The sequence below is a fragment of the Montipora capricornis genome, chromosome 3 (genome assembly GCF_036669925.1).
Source record: "Montipora capricornis isolate CH-2021 chromosome 3, ASM3666992v2, whole genome shotgun sequence".
NCBI classification, from domain to species: Eukaryota; Metazoa; Cnidaria; class Anthozoa; order Scleractinia; family Acroporidae; genus Montipora; species Montipora capricornis.
In genome coordinates, this window is record NC_090885.1 from 25,149,841 (window position 1) to 25,167,340 (window position 17,500).

Genomic DNA, 17,500 nt, shown 5'->3' on the forward strand with positions numbered 1-17,500 from the left:
GTCTGTTATAACCAACATCATTCAGAATGCGTTGGGCGCAGATGTAACACATATCCGTTTTCATGCAGTACATCGGGTAGAGTGGCAGGTAAAAATAGGCCTATAATTGCTCGTTTTGTAAGCCAAGAAGACAGAGATACGGTATGGTCCAAGAAAGGTAAGATGAAGCAGTCTTGTAGTTATACTGACACCTACATAACAGAGGATTGCACGCGAGCTATTCAGTTTGAAAGAAGAGCTTTAATCAAAGCTATGATGAAAGCAAGGGATGAACAGGGAATTCAAAATGCAACTGTCAGAGGCTGTTACCTAATCATAAACAACGAGCGTTATAATCACAAATCTATCCCTGAGTACCTAAAGTAAAACGCTTTTTACAAACTGCTAAAACCCTCCATGAACCTCGGAACATTATTTTAATTATGTCATATGCAAATTTTACAGCAAGAAGACCAACTCGAAACTGGTGTTGATGATGAAGTTTTCTAACACTTTGGCCTGTTGGGAATATGGTCTCATAAAACAGGATCTTAACACCTTTACGTTTTTGTTTTGTTTTTAACTGTACTGTGCATGATATCTCGAGTAGGTCCAAGCTAATTTGTTTAATTTCTCCATGAGTTTTCTTTTTGTGCCTCAGGTTGGCAAAATGCTTTTTCACTGCTTTAGTTTGAGTGTGTGTATTTTTTTTCTTGTTTATTGGCTTTTCTGCCTCTTGTAATTGCTTTCCTACTGAAAATTTAACACTTACTCAGTATTTAATGGGCACTCGTTGCATGGCCTTGGCGATAAGGCGTGAAGGAATAGTTTCAAAAACACCGCCACAAGATTAACATGGCTTCGACAATAGCTTCTCAAACTCATTAATAATTCATCAAGCGATGAACCAATCAGGATACGCCAATTTGGTCAGGTGCGTGTGGTTTGAAACCCCAATGAAACACTGGACAGAGGCCTTTCCCAATACTTTGATGAAATATCAAACTCTAGAGTTTGACATAACGTCAAACCCTTGTGATGCAGGGTTATCCTAATTTAAATATTAATGGCACAAGATTTACCTCCTCTGATTTACTCCACTGATAAAAGCACTCGGCCTACAGCCTCGTGCTTTCATCAGTTTTCTCGTGTTTGGAAACCCCGATGAAACACTTGCACTCATTTTTGAAATATTACTTCTTTCAATGTTCGGGGACTAAGATAACACAAAACGAAGGGAAGTGTTCAACTGGCTTCGATCGAAAAAGTTTTCAATTTGCATGTAACAAGAAGTTCACTGCACTGAAAACACTAACCATGCATCGTCTGCTGAGTGGGGCTACCAAATTATTTTTAGTGTGTACGGAAGTAATAAAGCTGGAGTATGCATACTTTTTAATAACAACTTTAGTTTAACACTATTTCAAAGTAATTGGTACTATAATTTATTATTCATTATTAAGATCAGAGATTATTAAAATCAGAGATGATAATATTTGGAGACCCCAAGTTTGAATAATGTTATCCACTTGAGGATTTGTTATAACCAATGAGAAACCTGTTACTGGATAACAGAATAATGCAAAATAACAAAGATTATGTTAGCCTCTAACATTAGCCACCTCAACCAATTACCTTTCAGAATAAGAAAAATAATCCTTAAAATGTTTGTGATGCTCTTTTCGAAACAATAAGCACTGTGTGTGTTGCCATTTCCTAATTTAAAAGCTCACGTGGCACGCTTGCAAAACAAAATACAATATCTTTGAAAACAACCGGCAGGAAAACCCATTATTTTAACGGTTTTAATTTTATATTATTCAAAGCAAGACAGGTTTGTTTTAATGCAAGTGGGCGATCTTAAAGGTCAACTTCATTACACAAACGATCCTCGCTGACAGAAACAAACGTCACAGCTTTTAGTAAGATTTTTCCTTGCATCTAGCGAAAGCGAAATCAACAGCATACACTTGCACAAAGGAAAACGCCGATACTAATTATTTTAGAAGACTGAACTCTCAAAAGTGCCTCATTTTCTACACAGAAAGTGGCGTAGCAGTTGTATTTCGATCTAAAATAGTCTCAAATTTACTGTCAATATTGAAACCACATCCGAAACCACAGGGCTTTTTCTAACCAGCAAGAGGCACGTAACAGAATAATGCTGAATAACCAAAGTCTTGTTAGCCGCTAACATTAGCTGCATTAGCCAATGTAAAATAAGGAAACTTACACGAAACATTTCAATTATCTCAATGATGACTATCTTCGAAAAGTAGATAAACGAGGGAGTTGAAATTGTTGGTAATTGAAACAGATTAAAAAAAACAAGAGCATAAATTGTTTTAAAATCACTCAAACTCTTTTTAAAAGAAACAAATTAGTTTCAATTTTGTAAAGTCGAACTCTAAAATTATCACAGCAGCAAAATGAGAGAATTTATACTGAAAGTGATCATATCAGAGGAACCCGCTTCCTCCGTCATCAAAGCGGTTTAAGTCAATTATCTCTGTACATTAAATGTTCGCGTGTGTGAATCATAACCATGTTGATCGACTGAAATTGGACCGCTGAAGAAATCCCGCATAGACCAAATATGTGACTAAAAGACAAAACATTAAATCTTTTTTGACAATTATATCAGCATTTTTAGGCGTAATTGTGACTTGTTTGAATCTTTCTTTCCCGAGCAAAATCTACAGCTTATTTGTCGCGCCAAGCGGCTGAAAAACGTTGCAACTGGTATATTCTCTGTTCCTACAAGAGAGTACATGCTTGGTATCATCATAACTGTTAACACCAACCACGCTTTGTTTCTCCGACTCTCGATAAAGAAGCCTTACCGTGACTTTCATGAGTGCACGGCACATACCTTAATTGCGACTTGAAAATACAGCCGAAAGTCTAGGCTTTCTCAAAGCCCGTTTCCATCTCGGGACTTCGTCCCTCCTTCCATTTTGCTCGCTCGCTCTCTTTCGAAGACGAATTGCGGCAAGTCTACCGAAAGTCCAACGACTGAAACACAGTAGTACTAGTTTCTGTGTGCTTCAGCTACATTTTCTCCATAGCGTTTACTTGCATCATTCAATATCATACGTTCTCTGAATTCACATCTACAATTGTTAGCAAGTCCATTGAACCCCCGTTTTCCATTGGTATTTTCCCAGAGCGTATTCATTGTCTTCTTTTCGCTTGCCAGAGTTAGTTGTCCGGTTTCTGGGCTTTCGTGCACAAATCATGTGAAATCTTGGCACGTGATGACATGTGACAGTTTGCGAACTGGTAGGTTGTCTGCATAGTTTAGGGAGGGGAAGGTTATGTTAGTGTGCTGTTTGTTTGCAAAGACCAACTGACCATATCGGAGACTTACTGAAGATTTTTAATTCAGATACATGTATGTTACATTGTCATTATCTACCCTGCCAGAGGTTTTTTTCTTTCCGTTTAGTTTTGGAGTGATTACGCGGCAAAGCAGTCAGGCATTGTCAGGATTCAGCTACACTATTTTTTTATCTGTCTTGTACAATTGGAGACAAATAGGAGAAAAAGAATGCTAACAGCACATGTCATTCAACAACAAAAACACTAGAAATATTTTTTGGAAGATCCATCGTAAAGACGAGCAACATCTGCCAAGTTTAGCACTTTGTATTTAATGCCCTCTTTAACAACTTTTATCTTAGGGCTGAAAATAACTTTTGCCTCTACATTATCTCTGTCGGATACTTGAGGCCAATAAAAAAAGTCGTTGTTTTTACTTTTAGTTAAAAAATTGACTTGTGCGCTCTCCAGATTGATTTTCTCTACTTGGCCCACAAAGTACTTGTTGTCTTCGTAGGCAACAGCGACCCAGTCATCCACTGAAAGTTTTCCTAGATCGTAATCCTATTAACAAGTCAAAGAGAAAATAAAATTGATTATGGATAACGTGATACCCTTTAAGTTATATGGTTACCCACTGAATCCCAACAAGACAAATGAGAGAACTTTGGGGTCTTTTAAAGGTTTGAGTATTGCTTTAATTGCTTAGATTTAAACTTCGAGATTATCTTTGGTGCTCCTTACCAATTTGATAGATTCGTTACTTGTCAACGACGACTTAAAAGTAACTCCATGATAACGTGCGGTTGACGATTGGCAGTTGTTAGAAAATAAATGAGGCGGAAAGGATAGGGGAAACGGTCAAAATGTCTCCGCCAACAGTTTATACAGAGAAAAGATGGCACCTACCCATTCATCTTGAAAAGCTTCGGGAGTTTCAGATGATTTTAGTTCTGTATAATTGAGAACAACAGGGGAAAAGTCAGGATACGTTTTGCAACAGCAAACTTAATTAAAATGGTCTCAGCGCCTGAATCAGTTACCTTTAGCATGATTTTGTCGGGCATCTGAACTTTTCTGTTAAAAAAAGGCATAAATTTAAGAACATCTTAGCGAGCTCGTATTAATAAAGTTGGTTATTTTTTTTTACAGTCTCCGGCTTGATTTCATTTTTCTGACAGTCTTACGGAGAAACCTAACCTGTGATTTCCGCAGCAAGTTTTTCTTCTTGGGCTGTAAAATGAGAACAACAATTGAAAACCACTTTAGGTACCAAGTGACAATGGAGATTTTCCGACTTAATAGACCTTTCCACGGAATCCAATGTTATATTGGTTGGGGGCAACTACGGCTTAGACTAAAGTGAATGTATGGGAATCTGACCGAATTTAAACACTGCGAAGATGCGTGTTTTAAAAAATTAACAATCCGTGTAGCCATTTTATTAACATCATTCACGCAACGAAAAAAAATATCATTACACAAGGCCTAAAGCTCAAATTTGGATATTAGAAAAATACTCATCTCGCTTCGCATTTGATTAAAGGGGTTTATTATGCAACTGTATAAGTTATTTTACAAAAAAAGGCAAGAAACTAGAACACATATTGCACGATATTGTACAGCTGGTATTGGCACACTTGGTTATTGTACAGTGGAGAACAGGTTTGACTCTAGTTCAAGTTGTTTGCAGGAGGGTGTATAGCTGACGCAATCCAAAGCTTTACTATAAGCTAACATTAGGCCTAAAAATAATATGATAATAAACAGCTTATTAGATATTTTGGTGTGTAGTATCGCTAATTATTTCTATTCGTTGTTTGTATTTTGACTCGCCCAAGCGGGCTCGTCAAAATACAGCACAACTCGTAAAAATACTACACACCAAAACATCTACTAAGGATACATTTACGGTAAACGAAATTTAAAAATGTCGTTTACCGTCGTTGTAGCGTGGATTTGATCACCAGCATTCACTAGAATTATTTCAATAGGAGTGAGTTTTAAAAGATATTCACGCTATCTAAGTGCATGAAACCTGAATGGACTTACAATGGTTTAAAGTCGACCAACCAATATGGCGTCAGAATCCGTGAAAAAGGATCTATTACTGTACCTTTGAGGCTGTTCCTTGTTTTGTTTCTTTTTTTTCGGTGTTGTGTGCTTGCATTCTCAGCTTCTCTGCTGTGGTGAGAATATTTTTCTGAAAAAAAAAAAAAAAAAAAAAAAAAAAAAAAAGGAGTGCAAAAGTAAATTTAACAGCCGCTGCAAAATTAGTAATTTTTCAAGCAAGCAAAGAGCACTGACAAGGTTATTACGGGATTACGCCATGTGCTCTTATCTTTACTTAATCAAGACGTTTTTTGGTATAAAGAAAAATGCTATTACCATTGTAATTTAAATTTAGTTAACAGTATCATTTTCAAGTCAAAAATGTAGAGTTAAGGACAAACGTTTTCGTGCAGGACGAAAATTAACGAAAAATTAAAATAACACGCAATTGTGCTTTAATGCAATGAAAGGGACGCTGGAAATCTGCAGGTCATAGCTAATTTATTTTGCCGTCTAATAAATGCTATCATCGCTTAATTTTCCGTTGTTTTACGAATACACCAGTGCCATATATTTCACCAAACAGAACAGGGCTGTGGGTAGACTCTAATTTATGTCCAAAAGAGCTTACCACGGAAACCGAGGAGTCATCGGTATCTTCGGAGTGTCCATCGGAAGAAACAATGTTATCAAAGATTTCCTGTTTGGTTAAAGAAAAGTGTTCGTCAACCTTCTATAGATCGTTTTCACTCTCACGCAATACAAAAATAAATCGAAAACCATCCAGCGGAAAAAGTCAAGAATTCGTGATGTTGTAGAAGATAAATGAAGAAGACACTTCTCCAAGTTTTAGGCCTGTGCGTTTCCCCAAACTTCAGATATTCGTCGAAATGTTTCGCAGAAATTTACAGAGCCCAGTATGAAAACGCCATGTTGGTGTACCTCTGTGGTGCACCAATATGGCGGCCGGAAAATAGTGTCAACATCTGTTACTTACTTTGGCTATCTAGACGAGTGATCATCTGTACTGAACAAACAGCTATTTACCTAAGCACTTTTCCTAATGCTTTAAATTCTAAAAAAAGCACTTTTCCTAATGCTTTAAATTCTAAAAAGGCTCAAAACCATGAGATAAATATATATTTTTCAATAAACTCGATCGTCGCCTCGTGTCCGCACCGCTATAACTCAGAAATTCAAAATGCTCTGGTTTCCAAACGAAGCACGCTATTCAGCTTTGAAATTGCAAATGGATGCAAATTTACCGCCTCTTATGCCTGATGAAGATAAAAACTTTCGTGGCTCTTTAATTTTGGATTTTAGAAAATGATGACGTCACGTGAAAACGATCTATTCTGACCGTCTCACGCTTCGCGTGCATGCGCCGGATCAGTCTTGGATTGTCACGCCAAGCACCTCTAGAATGGCGTGTATCCTTAAGTAAATTTCATTTTTAAGTTAAGTCGTGTACGGAGGGAAACAGCTGTCCATTTATAAAGGGCTGAATAGTGGTGCAAGCATACCTTACGCTGATTCTTTGTCTTTTTCTTCGGAGACAAGCTAAAGCCTCTGTAACGATGGTCACTCTATATAGTAAGAACAAAACAAAGAGCCAGTGTTATCGCCTCTTTCATACAAAATGGTTTATTAGAAAAATTACGATCAGTACTGAAAGCCAATTTTGCCTAGACTGCAAGTAAAAGTGGGATCGCATGCTTTTGAGTCATTCGTATTTTGTCACGCAATCGACCAGCCATCACTTCACTTGATTGTGAAACAAACTTATGTCTGTGTCAAATGCAGTCTGATTTTGCCTGGTGCAAAACATCACTCATAGATAGATTTATCGACAACCACAATTACCTTAGAAATCTGAGAGGACAAAGGTATATCGCTATCACTAGATGCAACATGCAACACCTCATCGCCATCGTAGCTTTTTTCCTTAAAAAAAAACACAAACAGATATTTGTGTGTGTGTGCGTGTGTGTGCTTCAAGCAAACAACCGAGTGTCTAAAATTAGGATACATTATCAAATGGAAATGTAATTGTTCCCCAACTAACCTTTGGGGTGGATTGGTACTGAATCTTCCTTTTTAGCTTTTTTTTGTGTGTTTTTACTCGATGGTGATCAGTGACCTAGAATTCAAAGTTTTTCTATTAAGTAGTTATTCATTCGTCAGGGATTAAAAAACATTGAAGTATAAGACTTTCAAGTCTTTGAAAGGCAATGCGTGATGGGCTAAGAAGTAATTAATACGGAAATTGGTATGTGGTCTTGAAACAATATTTTTAAAGCCATCTAAAAACTGGAACGATACCACCCACCAATCCTGCAAGTAATTTTATGCCATTATAATTCCTTCAATTCAAGCTTGAATATCAACCTTCACATACAGTAAGGCAAATGTGATTTTTCAATGTACAGTTTTGCATTAACACAGCTACTGTATCTAAACTCATTAAGTTTATCATTGAGTCTATCGAATGACAAACCTTTGGACTGCTTGATGGGGAGATGTCACTTTCACTCGATTGCAAGGCCAGTTTTCCACGTTCAGAATTTTCCTAAAACGCCACATTTTTTAGGGAAAATTATTCAACTGTCCTTGTGCCCAATGCACAAACAAAGTAATCCATTAAAAAGGCCACATCCTCAAACGACATACAACTAACCTTTGTTGTGGTTTGTCTGCCACGAGGAGCCTTCCCTTGCAAATATTTTTGGTGATCTTTATGGCCCCAGTGGTCATCTATAACCTTGGAATTTAAGGAGTCCTAAGAAGTTAATGGTTTCTTCATTGGCGGGTTTGACTAAAACTCTAACATGGCAAAAAGTGGGTTCCTTAATTATTTTCTTGATATGTGGAAGTCGGAAACGAGACAGGCCTCTTTCAAGAAAGGTTTTTCGGGAAGAACCAGTTCGTTGAAGTTCCCATAACATTGTTTAGGCTTAACGTGTTCATGGCACCTCAGTGGAATCAATATGAGATGCAATCCAACTACATGTGCTTAAGAGAGAGCAAAAAAAGGGGCTTTAAAAGCTTAAAAGTCATCCGATGCAGTCACTTGATAGTACCGCATTTGCCTTCACGTTCATTACCCAGGCTTTCTCGAGTATAGTTGTATTGTTAAAATTTCTCTTGATATGTTACAAAATGTTATTGAATGATCTCTACACTACTGACTCAAACTGTTCCGCAGTGTCCGAAGACTCGTAGCATTCTTGGATGTTAAGGTTCTAGTCTATCAAGAGCATACGATTTCAAAATTGCTAATTAGACCCTCTGTATTAGGTATTAATATACGCTCACTTCTGACGGCGACATTTCATGGGTGTCAAACACATTATATTTGGCGGAACTTGTGTAGCTTGCTGATAGCTCATTTTTCTCTGCTATCAGATTGTCGATGTCTGTCCTATACTGCACAAATTCCTGAAGATTTAAAAAAAATAGAGACGACAAATCAAAGTTGTCATATTTCCGAATGAGGTGATAACGTTTGATGGACATGCCACCTCCCCGTAATTAACTTCAGAGGTGTCTTCCAAAACTTCGCAAGGACGATGTGAATTGTGTTTGTCGCAATCTATAAAAAATTCAAATTACCTCCTGTCTTTCTTTTCCTATTTACTTCAACTTCACCATCATTTCATTTGCTTTCCTTCGTTCAGTGTCACGATCCTTTATAATCTGAAACAAATGGAAGGGTTATTAAACTTCTGAACTGGTAACAAGATGAAACGATCGGATCAAAAAGAAAGAAAAGCAATTTCCCGTTGAAAATGACACACGAAAGGGCAAGGAGAATTAGTAACGCAAAGTAACGTAATTTGTACAAGACTCCAACTTACTTGCTCAAGCTTCATTTGGAGTTCAGCATTTCTCCGCCTGACCCGGGCCAATTCTTCAGCCATCTGTGAACAATTTGTCCGAAGGTCAATCATACTGTTTTGCACCAATTGTATCATTCATGAATAGTCATTTACGGTTCATGTTCTACTGAGCACACTAACATTCGTTTTTTTGGATAACCTGGGGCGATCGCGTTCTTCCGATATCACTACCGTTCTTTCCTCAGAATAAAAGTTTATATAATCGAACTGATCAGTCAAACCTCCTTGTCCTCATCTTCTGCCTTCTTCTTGCTGATCTGTTCTTTTCCTCCCCTCTATAACAAAGAAATATGAAGGTTTTTTCTAATGGCTGCACACAAGCCCAGACTGGACCACCTTCACATTAATTTTACGTTAACCAACTTCCTCTGACCAACTTCCTCTGACTTTTTGTAAAGATCTAGAAAATCACTCTGTGTGACTTTCTTCTCTTTTCCTAGTCTCAAGACTAAGGCAAAACATCTGTTTGATAGCTTTGCCACCATCATGTAATGGGCCATTGAATGCTATTGATGAAAAAAAAAAACATATCGAGCATTGGTGAATTTCACTTTTCGTGTGTTTTACGGGAAACAAATCACTCCAAGCTCTATAAACTAGAGTCTGCAAATGTAGATAATCGATAAATTCGTTTCGTTGCGTCTAGTGACGGGCCAATGTTGGGCGATTCAAGACAATAATTAGTGTGTAAGACAAAGGCACAAAATTAATTATCTGCAACTCACTACGTAAAAAGATGCGACAGTAGTTCTTCACTTGCTTTTGGTCATCGACCAGAGAGTGCATATCTAGTAGGGTTACCCATTAATCAATATTTAAGTTTAAACACGATAAAAAGTAACTCACCGGTTTCCATGCATTTATGACCTCCCTCCGCCAAATAGTATGGACCTCGGGTTTAACTAGTAGCTCTTCCGATTCCCTCAAACCTGCTTTTATGTATAGCTGAGTTCGAATCTTTTGTACAGTTTCAATGAAGTCCGGCGGCTGTCTGATGCTTGGTCCCTCGAATGAAGATGCGGTGCCCGGTATGTCCAGTGGGGGTTTAGGTGCCAGCACTCGAGAATGGCTAGAGCTACCAGGTTGTGCACCATGCGATTGAAAAGGGACAAAAGAAAAATCGAGGCCCGCACTTGGCATGTGATGATATGGAGCAAGTGAGTAATTCACATTCAAGGGATAACTCTTCGTGGCTGGAGGATAAAAACGAACTGAACTACTGTGTTCAGCGGTGAAAATGTCTCCAGGGTATGTTTGAGGGAATTGGAGTTGGTATGAGTCGGCTCCAAACGCATTGACGCCGATCGGTGAAGAAGTATTGGTCGCTGCAATCGCCGGGTTTGTTGAGAAACTAACCGGTGGGCAAGCATCATGTCGTTGGATACTGGTTCGGCTTTCTTCGGTGTTCATTATTGAAGAGTACACACGTTTCGATTTTGTTAGCTCTGTCTCTCAGCTAAAGTACTATTCGAAATGGCCTAAGAATCCAAAGATCCCTTCTTATATCGATTATAAAGGCGTGTTTTCGTGATTGTGGCAATGACGGTGTTCAATTGATTGCTCTTCGTATCCGGTTTGCACAAGTGCAAGATGAAAGACGGTGAAATTCAAGAGCATTCGTCCCAACTCAAATGATAAAATTTGTCCACGATATCATGCAAGCACGCGATTAATGATAATGAAACAACACAGGCGGAACAAAAAGGAAAAGATGCACACTCTTCGATTTTCATCCTTAATATCTGCTGCTCGCGTTGAATTCAGCTTTTAGCATTTTTGTCGTCTTTTAATGATTTAATCCTAAAATTTTTTTCTGCCTGACTCCATCTGCAGATGGGCCCTTTAAAGAGAATGACAGAACAGGGGTCCTATTCAGTAAAAGGGTGAGGTATTACTTTGGGTACACACTTTGAAAACACCTCGTCTATTGAGCTCTTAAGTAGTAGCAAAAACTTTTTGTCTCGCTTAAAAACGATAAGCCTATCCAATCACCATCACTCTTAATACATACATGTACGTTGAATAATTTACTTCTAGCGCGTGTAATAATTTGACAATTAGGAAAGAGCACTTTTTTAATTGTGATGCATTTTCAATTGTGATTGGTAGGATGACATTTGGCGCCCAAATTTGAGCGGGTATCTTCGAAACATTCGGTTGTTCTTATTATAGTGTTCGATGGTGAATACCATGGCGCCAGTCATTCTCTTTTGTGCTGCCTTTGTGGCATTGTTAGGTGTAATCTTTTATTTGAAAGTCTTGGAAAATAAGCACCGTACGAAAAACGCAACAAGAAATGGACGTCACGTTTTCAGCAATTTTCTTCTTCATTCTGGGAAGGGTCCAACAGCTTACCTCAACCATGGAAGTGCAAACTGCACAGACATACCAGCAGTCATATCAAAGCAGAAGAGAAATAGCACTCATTATGAGGTTAGAAGATGCATAACAGTAAATTTCGCAGAAAATTCCATGGTGTATATTATATGTGCAAAATATTAATTTTGCACGTCTCTTAATAGGCAATCAGCGACACCGATTGTGCTTGTCAAGGAGCATGCAATTGCAAGACCTTCGTGCGGACACCCAGCGCTGATGTTAAGAGGCTGCGGTTTTTTTTCAGGCATCCAGTGAATGGCAGAATCGTCCCTTTTGATATACCAAGAAAATTCAAGGATGACAAAATATTCGTCGTGCAGAAAATTTGCAACATTTTAAAGATGAATTTAAACAATTGCCAACTCTATATTGACGGAAAAACGGTAAGACTATCATAGTAATACACAACTTTACAATGCAGAAAATGATGCAACAACCGATGAAGACATGTATCACTTCCTAATTTTTACAGTTCAGTGAGAGGAACCCGCAACTGTAAAGGTAACTTAAGGTAGTTACTTACTTTGAGTTTTTCTTCAAAATGGCTGGAGGAGCTAAACAAAGCACGACTGCGGAAAAGGTGAGTTCCAAATCAACTGATTGCTTATGCCAATCTCTCTCATTCAACTCATGGATTTGCTAATTTACATTTGTCTCTGTGCCTGCGTGACATCAAGCTGTTGCTGTCGCGCAGGTGATCCAGCTCATCTATCAAGATTTTTTCAATGACACATACATTCAGAGTAATCAGTTACCTGTTCAGGATACAGCTTCTCTGTTGATGTTTGAGATTTTCACACTGACCACCTCTTCTTCTTCTCCTTCTCCTTAATATTATTATTATTATTATTATTATTATTATTATTATTAATTGTAAGATCTCCAATGTTCGATTCACCGTAACATAAGTGACAATTTTTCATCATTTTTTTGTTTTTATTATCCGAGTTATCGTCATCGTCACTGTCAATTTGTGACTACCGTGATTTTCCTTGTGTTTCGCAGCGTTTACCAAATACGAAGCGGAAGGATAAGGCATTGTCAGTGGAAGCTATTGAAGCGTGCACGAATGATCTGTGCTGCAAAAACAAGTGCATGAACAAAATCCTTGCAAAGGAAGACATCCTTAAGTGTAGAAAACAATTCCGCCAGCTCCCCGAGGAGGATCAAAGAGCATTCCTCCTAAACTTTTTTGTAACAAACCAATTCTTCTGCAATGGAAAAAGGCAGTACACGTTTCTGGTCAATCACAAGAAAGTTTGTCGGGCAGCATGGATGAAAGCCTACAGTATAGCACCAAACACGTAAGTGAAGACAACAATATTGATAGCTAATGGTTTCCTTTTTCCGCGAGTAATTACTTTCAAGATAATGAACAACCCAGCTTTCCTTCTCCTGTCGAACACCTGTCCACACAACTGTTTGTTTCTGTGAGTTACCGAAACGATCCAGATTACTAAAGCGGTAAAGTAACAAGTTCCAATCAGACGCGATGATTGTTAAAATCATTTGTGAGACGAGAGATGTTTAAAACATATACATTGGTTGGTTTTTTCCCTCTTCTGTCAATTAGGTTTTACAGGATGCACGGAGATTTTGATAACGAAGGGAGGCTGTCACCAGAGGGCGCTTGGAAAGGGAGACTGATCACGAACCAGAACACGTTAAAGGCTGAAACATGGTTTCAAGGTCTTTGTTTACTCTCACCTCTTTCAATTAGCACATAATTTTTATTTCGGAATGGAAGCCAGTTTAGCATGCATATGTTACTTTTTTCCTATTTTCTATTTTGGATTGCAGATTACATCGAAGACAGCGCAGATCGGATCCCAAACGAAGACCGGTTTTGTCTACCAACGTGTATGACAAAGACGGAGATCTACAATAATTGTGTTGAGGAAATGATTGCTGCCGGAGTTAAACCGATCTCGATAGCAACGTTTTGTAGAATGTGGACGAAAAGGTTCCGCAATGTCATCATACCAAAGGTAATGCAAGGGCGAAACGCAAGCACACATAATTTCCTTGCTCTTGTCGACATTCTTGTTGGCTTTGTTGGTACTCTGCAGCAAATATACACTTTGCAATTGACCTGCTGCAATATTAACGATTCTCTTATCATTTATTCCCAAAGGGAAGCATGGGTATGAAAGCAATTGGCAAGTCATCTTAAAAAATACATGTTTATTTCTTTTTTTCTAAAGGAAAACAAATTTACCAAATGTGGTGTTTGTGTTGCACTCAAGTTATGCTTGCAAGGGACAACTGACAAGGAAAAAAGGATGACCTTTGCACGAAGAAGGAAGTTGCACAACGAACAACAAATGTAAGTATAAAACGTTGGAAAACATAAAAGGCATCGGAAGGGGCGCAATCACGATTAAAATATATTTGAGGTAGTTCCTTTCAAGAGAAACTTGTTTACTGTGTTAATCGCCGAATATTTGGAAAGGCGCCGTGTATTCTCACGTCAAGTAGTATTAACATGTGTTCAAAGGAGTCACTCAAAATACACTGAAAAAGTGTCTAAAAGACATTGAAAACATGAGAAGTAAGACCTTTCCACGAATGAGGTAGGTATCAAACTTAATTAACACGATGGTTACACAAAACATTAATTAGGAGTCCCCTGTTATGTAGCATTGCAGGGTAGGCTGTTCCAGAGAAAGATCTTTTTGAAGTAGTTTGTTTTTGTACAGGAACAGCTCATTTGTCGACCGAGACCGTTAAGGTATAGCCTGTTTCCCGCATTGTGCTCAATGAACATGGAGCATGATAAATCAAGAGCAAAACCACCTGCACACTTGAGAGCAGTTAGCGCTTATTGACCAGTTGATTTGGATTAGCAATTGTGTAATTTCTTTGAGAGAGGGATTTCACTGAACTGCATGGAGTTAGCTAACTGCAATGTCCACTTTAACAATGGGATGTTAAAGGACAACATAACACAGTTAGCCTAAATTACAATAAATTGAGCGGAGGGATTAACAGAGCTTCAACAGAATCAAATAATAATAATAATAATAATAGTAAATAGCGTTAATTAACTGAACATGTTTTATCCTTCTTTGCTGCAGGTCCAGTTGTCATTTCTTATGGTTGGACACACCCACGAGGATGTTGACCAAGTGTGTAAAATGGACTGTTTTCTTTTACATAGCAGATGTGAAGTATTCACTTTGAAAAAAGTTGCAAATACAAGTCGGATGCCATGGTTCAAATCTAAACGGAATCATATTTAAATGTCATTTTTTTCTCTCTTTTAGTTTTTCAGCAGAATCGCTAAACGGCTTAGACGCGAAGACAGCATGACACTTCCGGAGCTGATATCTAATATTGGGAAGGCGCACACACCAGCAGCTGAGGTCCATGTGGTGGATTGCATGTTTGACATTAAAAAATGGATCGAACCTTGCTTGAATAGCACCATATTTATCCCCACACATATAAATTTATAAAACGGAATAGGGAGGCGATAATGAAGTACAAACAATGGGCAAATGAGGAATCTTGGCTTCCAGAGGGATCTGGCCTTCAGATACTCACAAAAGTACCTGAAGGGGTGCCTTCACTCGTACGTCCCGACACCAAGAAAATAATGGAAGTCGACGCTCTGATTGATTGTGTGAAAAAATATAAAAGGCTAACGACAGCAGAAAGGAACTGGTGGACAGAATTCATAGATAATGAGAGAATTTATAGAGAAAAGTGGAGTAGTGCCTCTGAGGAGTACCTTGGAAATGCCAAGAAACACAAATGAACCTGAACAAGTTGCGCCCACACAAACCACTCAAACAGCTGCAAAGAGACGGCGTGGATCAGCAAGAGCGGGAGCAAAACCTGGAGAATCTCCTTGACAAGGCAAACCGTTGCCCAGAGGTTTGTAATTCCATCACTGCAGTTTTTTATAACACACCTGAAGGACCTTGTAGTGTAATTTTGAACCACTCAGATGCTGTTTTCGATACTTGCAAATCCAGAAAAATCGACATGAAAAACTACCTGGACAGCATAAACCTTATTTCTATAATTGATGAAAACAATGCGCTACACGAGAGCGTGACGCAGTACAAAACTCAAAAGCTTTAATTATTATTTGCAATGTCTTCCTCATCATCATTACTGTTATACTTCACACTTTTTTGCATGTTCACAGGTCGTGGTTGGAAAAAAAAGGAAACAAGCTCCAACAACAGCCCCTTTGCAGAAAAAGAAGAAAACGTAGCTGCACCATCACCTCCCCATTACTTAAGGGGGTCACAGTGTCGCGGACGTTTAGGCAGACGGTTTAAAGACATATAAGCTGTCCATCAATTTAAACGGGACAAGAAAATATTGCAAAATATAACACGAAACATAACAATGCAGAAAAGGAGCACGAATAGTCCGAACAGGAAACGATTGAAACGGATTGCATTTCGGTGAACTTAAGGCCCATTTACATATGCGATTTTAGATTTGCAACATGAGTGCGACAAGGTGTGCGCGAGGTTTTACTTGATATCGGAGTTCATAACTCGCGATAACTTCGGATTTATCCCAAAAACAACGTGACAGCCCCTTTAAATTGTATTTCCTTCATAGCGACCTTCTTAAGTAAGCAAAACGGCCACTAATGAACAAATTCACCTTTGAAAATTGCGCCATCGTTCCAATTTGGATAGTTGAAAAACGGTCCATTGTTTAGGACAATCAATAAAATTGCATCCTGAAGATTGCCTTCCAAGTTTGTCCTTCTTGAAAATTATTCATTCCAAACTGATTCCAAGAAATGAAAGGTGTTTCCGATAGGAATATCAACAAGCTTTTGACGGTTTGAATGTAGTGAAAAAGTATTTACATGTGGTCGCGGTTTCTCGTTGATTGCTTCGGTCAATTAATGTAGTTTCTCACCCTTAATGACTCATATTTATGTTTCGCTCAATATTACGTTATTTCGAACATAACTTAAATTGCAAAGCGATTTTTCAAGAAAGACCTGCCAGGTCTTCCAGTCCTGTTTGACACGTATTCTAATGATTCTAATTTTGCTTGTGTTCTGGATATTCACTTGGCATATATTCGTAGAGCTCCTAGAATAACCAGGGTAGGTGTGGGCTACCATGTTTGGTTGCGTATTATAAACATTAAACTGTTTCGTGTCTCCGATGTAGTAAGATGGTCATAACAAAAGGAAAAAAAAACGCACTACCCCTCCCTAACCCCCGGGCGGGCCCTAACCTCTTGAGAGAAGCATAAGCACCCTTTCATGATATTCAAATACATTCTGTCACACAACACCAATAGATACCCTTTCGGCACGTTATCACGTGCCAAGATTTAATGTCACTTTGGCACGAAGGCCCAGACACCGGAGAACTAACTCCGGCGAACAATGAATGCGCTCTGAGAAAAGAGCAATGGAAAACTGGGTTCGATGGACTTGCTGAAATTTGTAGATGTGAATTCAGAGAAAGTGTAATATTGAATGACCCAAGGAAGCGCTATGGAGAAAATCTATCTGAAGCACACAGAAACCAGTACTACCGTGTTTCAGTCGTTGGACTTTGGCTGTATTTCAAGTCACACTCATGCACTCATAAAAGTCACGGTAAGGCTTCTTTTTCGAGAGTCGGAGAAACAAATCGCGGTTGGTGTTAACAGTTATGATACAAAGGATGTACTCTCTTGTAGGAACAGAGAATATACCAGTTCCAACGTTTTTCAGCCGCTTGGCGCGACAAATAAGCTGTAGATTTTGCGCGGGAAAGAAAGATTCAAACAAGTCACAATTACGCCTAAAAATGCTGATATAATTCTCATAAAAGATTTAATGTTTCGTCTTTTAGTCACATATTTGGTCTATGCGGGATTTCTTCAGCGGTCCAATT

The 17,500-nt window shown here is 38.5% G+C and overlaps 1 protein-coding gene and 2 long non-coding RNA genes across 3 annotated transcripts; all 3 read right to left on the bottom strand.

Moving 5' to 3' along the window:
* Positions 1-3,564: 3,564 nt before the first annotated feature.
* Positions 3,565-7,383, bottom strand: LOC138039995 (uncharacterized). The gene is made up of 8 exons (XM_068885802.1): positions 7,216-7,383; positions 6,876-6,938; positions 5,984-6,052; positions 5,417-5,503; positions 4,501-4,533; positions 4,344-4,377; positions 4,210-4,253; positions 3,565-3,864 (listed from the first exon to the last, which is right to left on the bottom strand). The coding sequence occupies exons 1-8, from the start codon at positions 7,381-7,383 to the stop codon at positions 3,565-3,567; spliced, it is 798 nt and encodes a 265-aa protein (XP_068741903.1).
* Positions 7,384-7,416: 33 nt separating this feature from the next.
* LOC138042638 (uncharacterized) lies at positions 7,417-8,144 on the bottom strand. Its single transcript, XR_011131055.1, has 3 exons — positions 8,030-8,144; positions 7,850-7,921; positions 7,417-7,492 (listed from the first exon to the last, which is right to left on the bottom strand). It is a non-coding gene; the product is annotated as an uncharacterized lncRNA (long non-coding RNA).
* A 601-nt stretch (positions 8,145-8,745) lies between these two features.
* LOC138041716 (uncharacterized) lies at positions 8,746-9,564 on the bottom strand. Its single transcript, XR_011130872.1, has 4 exons — positions 9,473-9,564; positions 9,210-9,272; positions 8,965-9,048; positions 8,746-8,790 (listed from the first exon to the last, which is right to left on the bottom strand). It is a non-coding gene; the product is annotated as an uncharacterized lncRNA (long non-coding RNA).
* Positions 9,565-17,500: the final 7,936 nt, after the last annotated feature.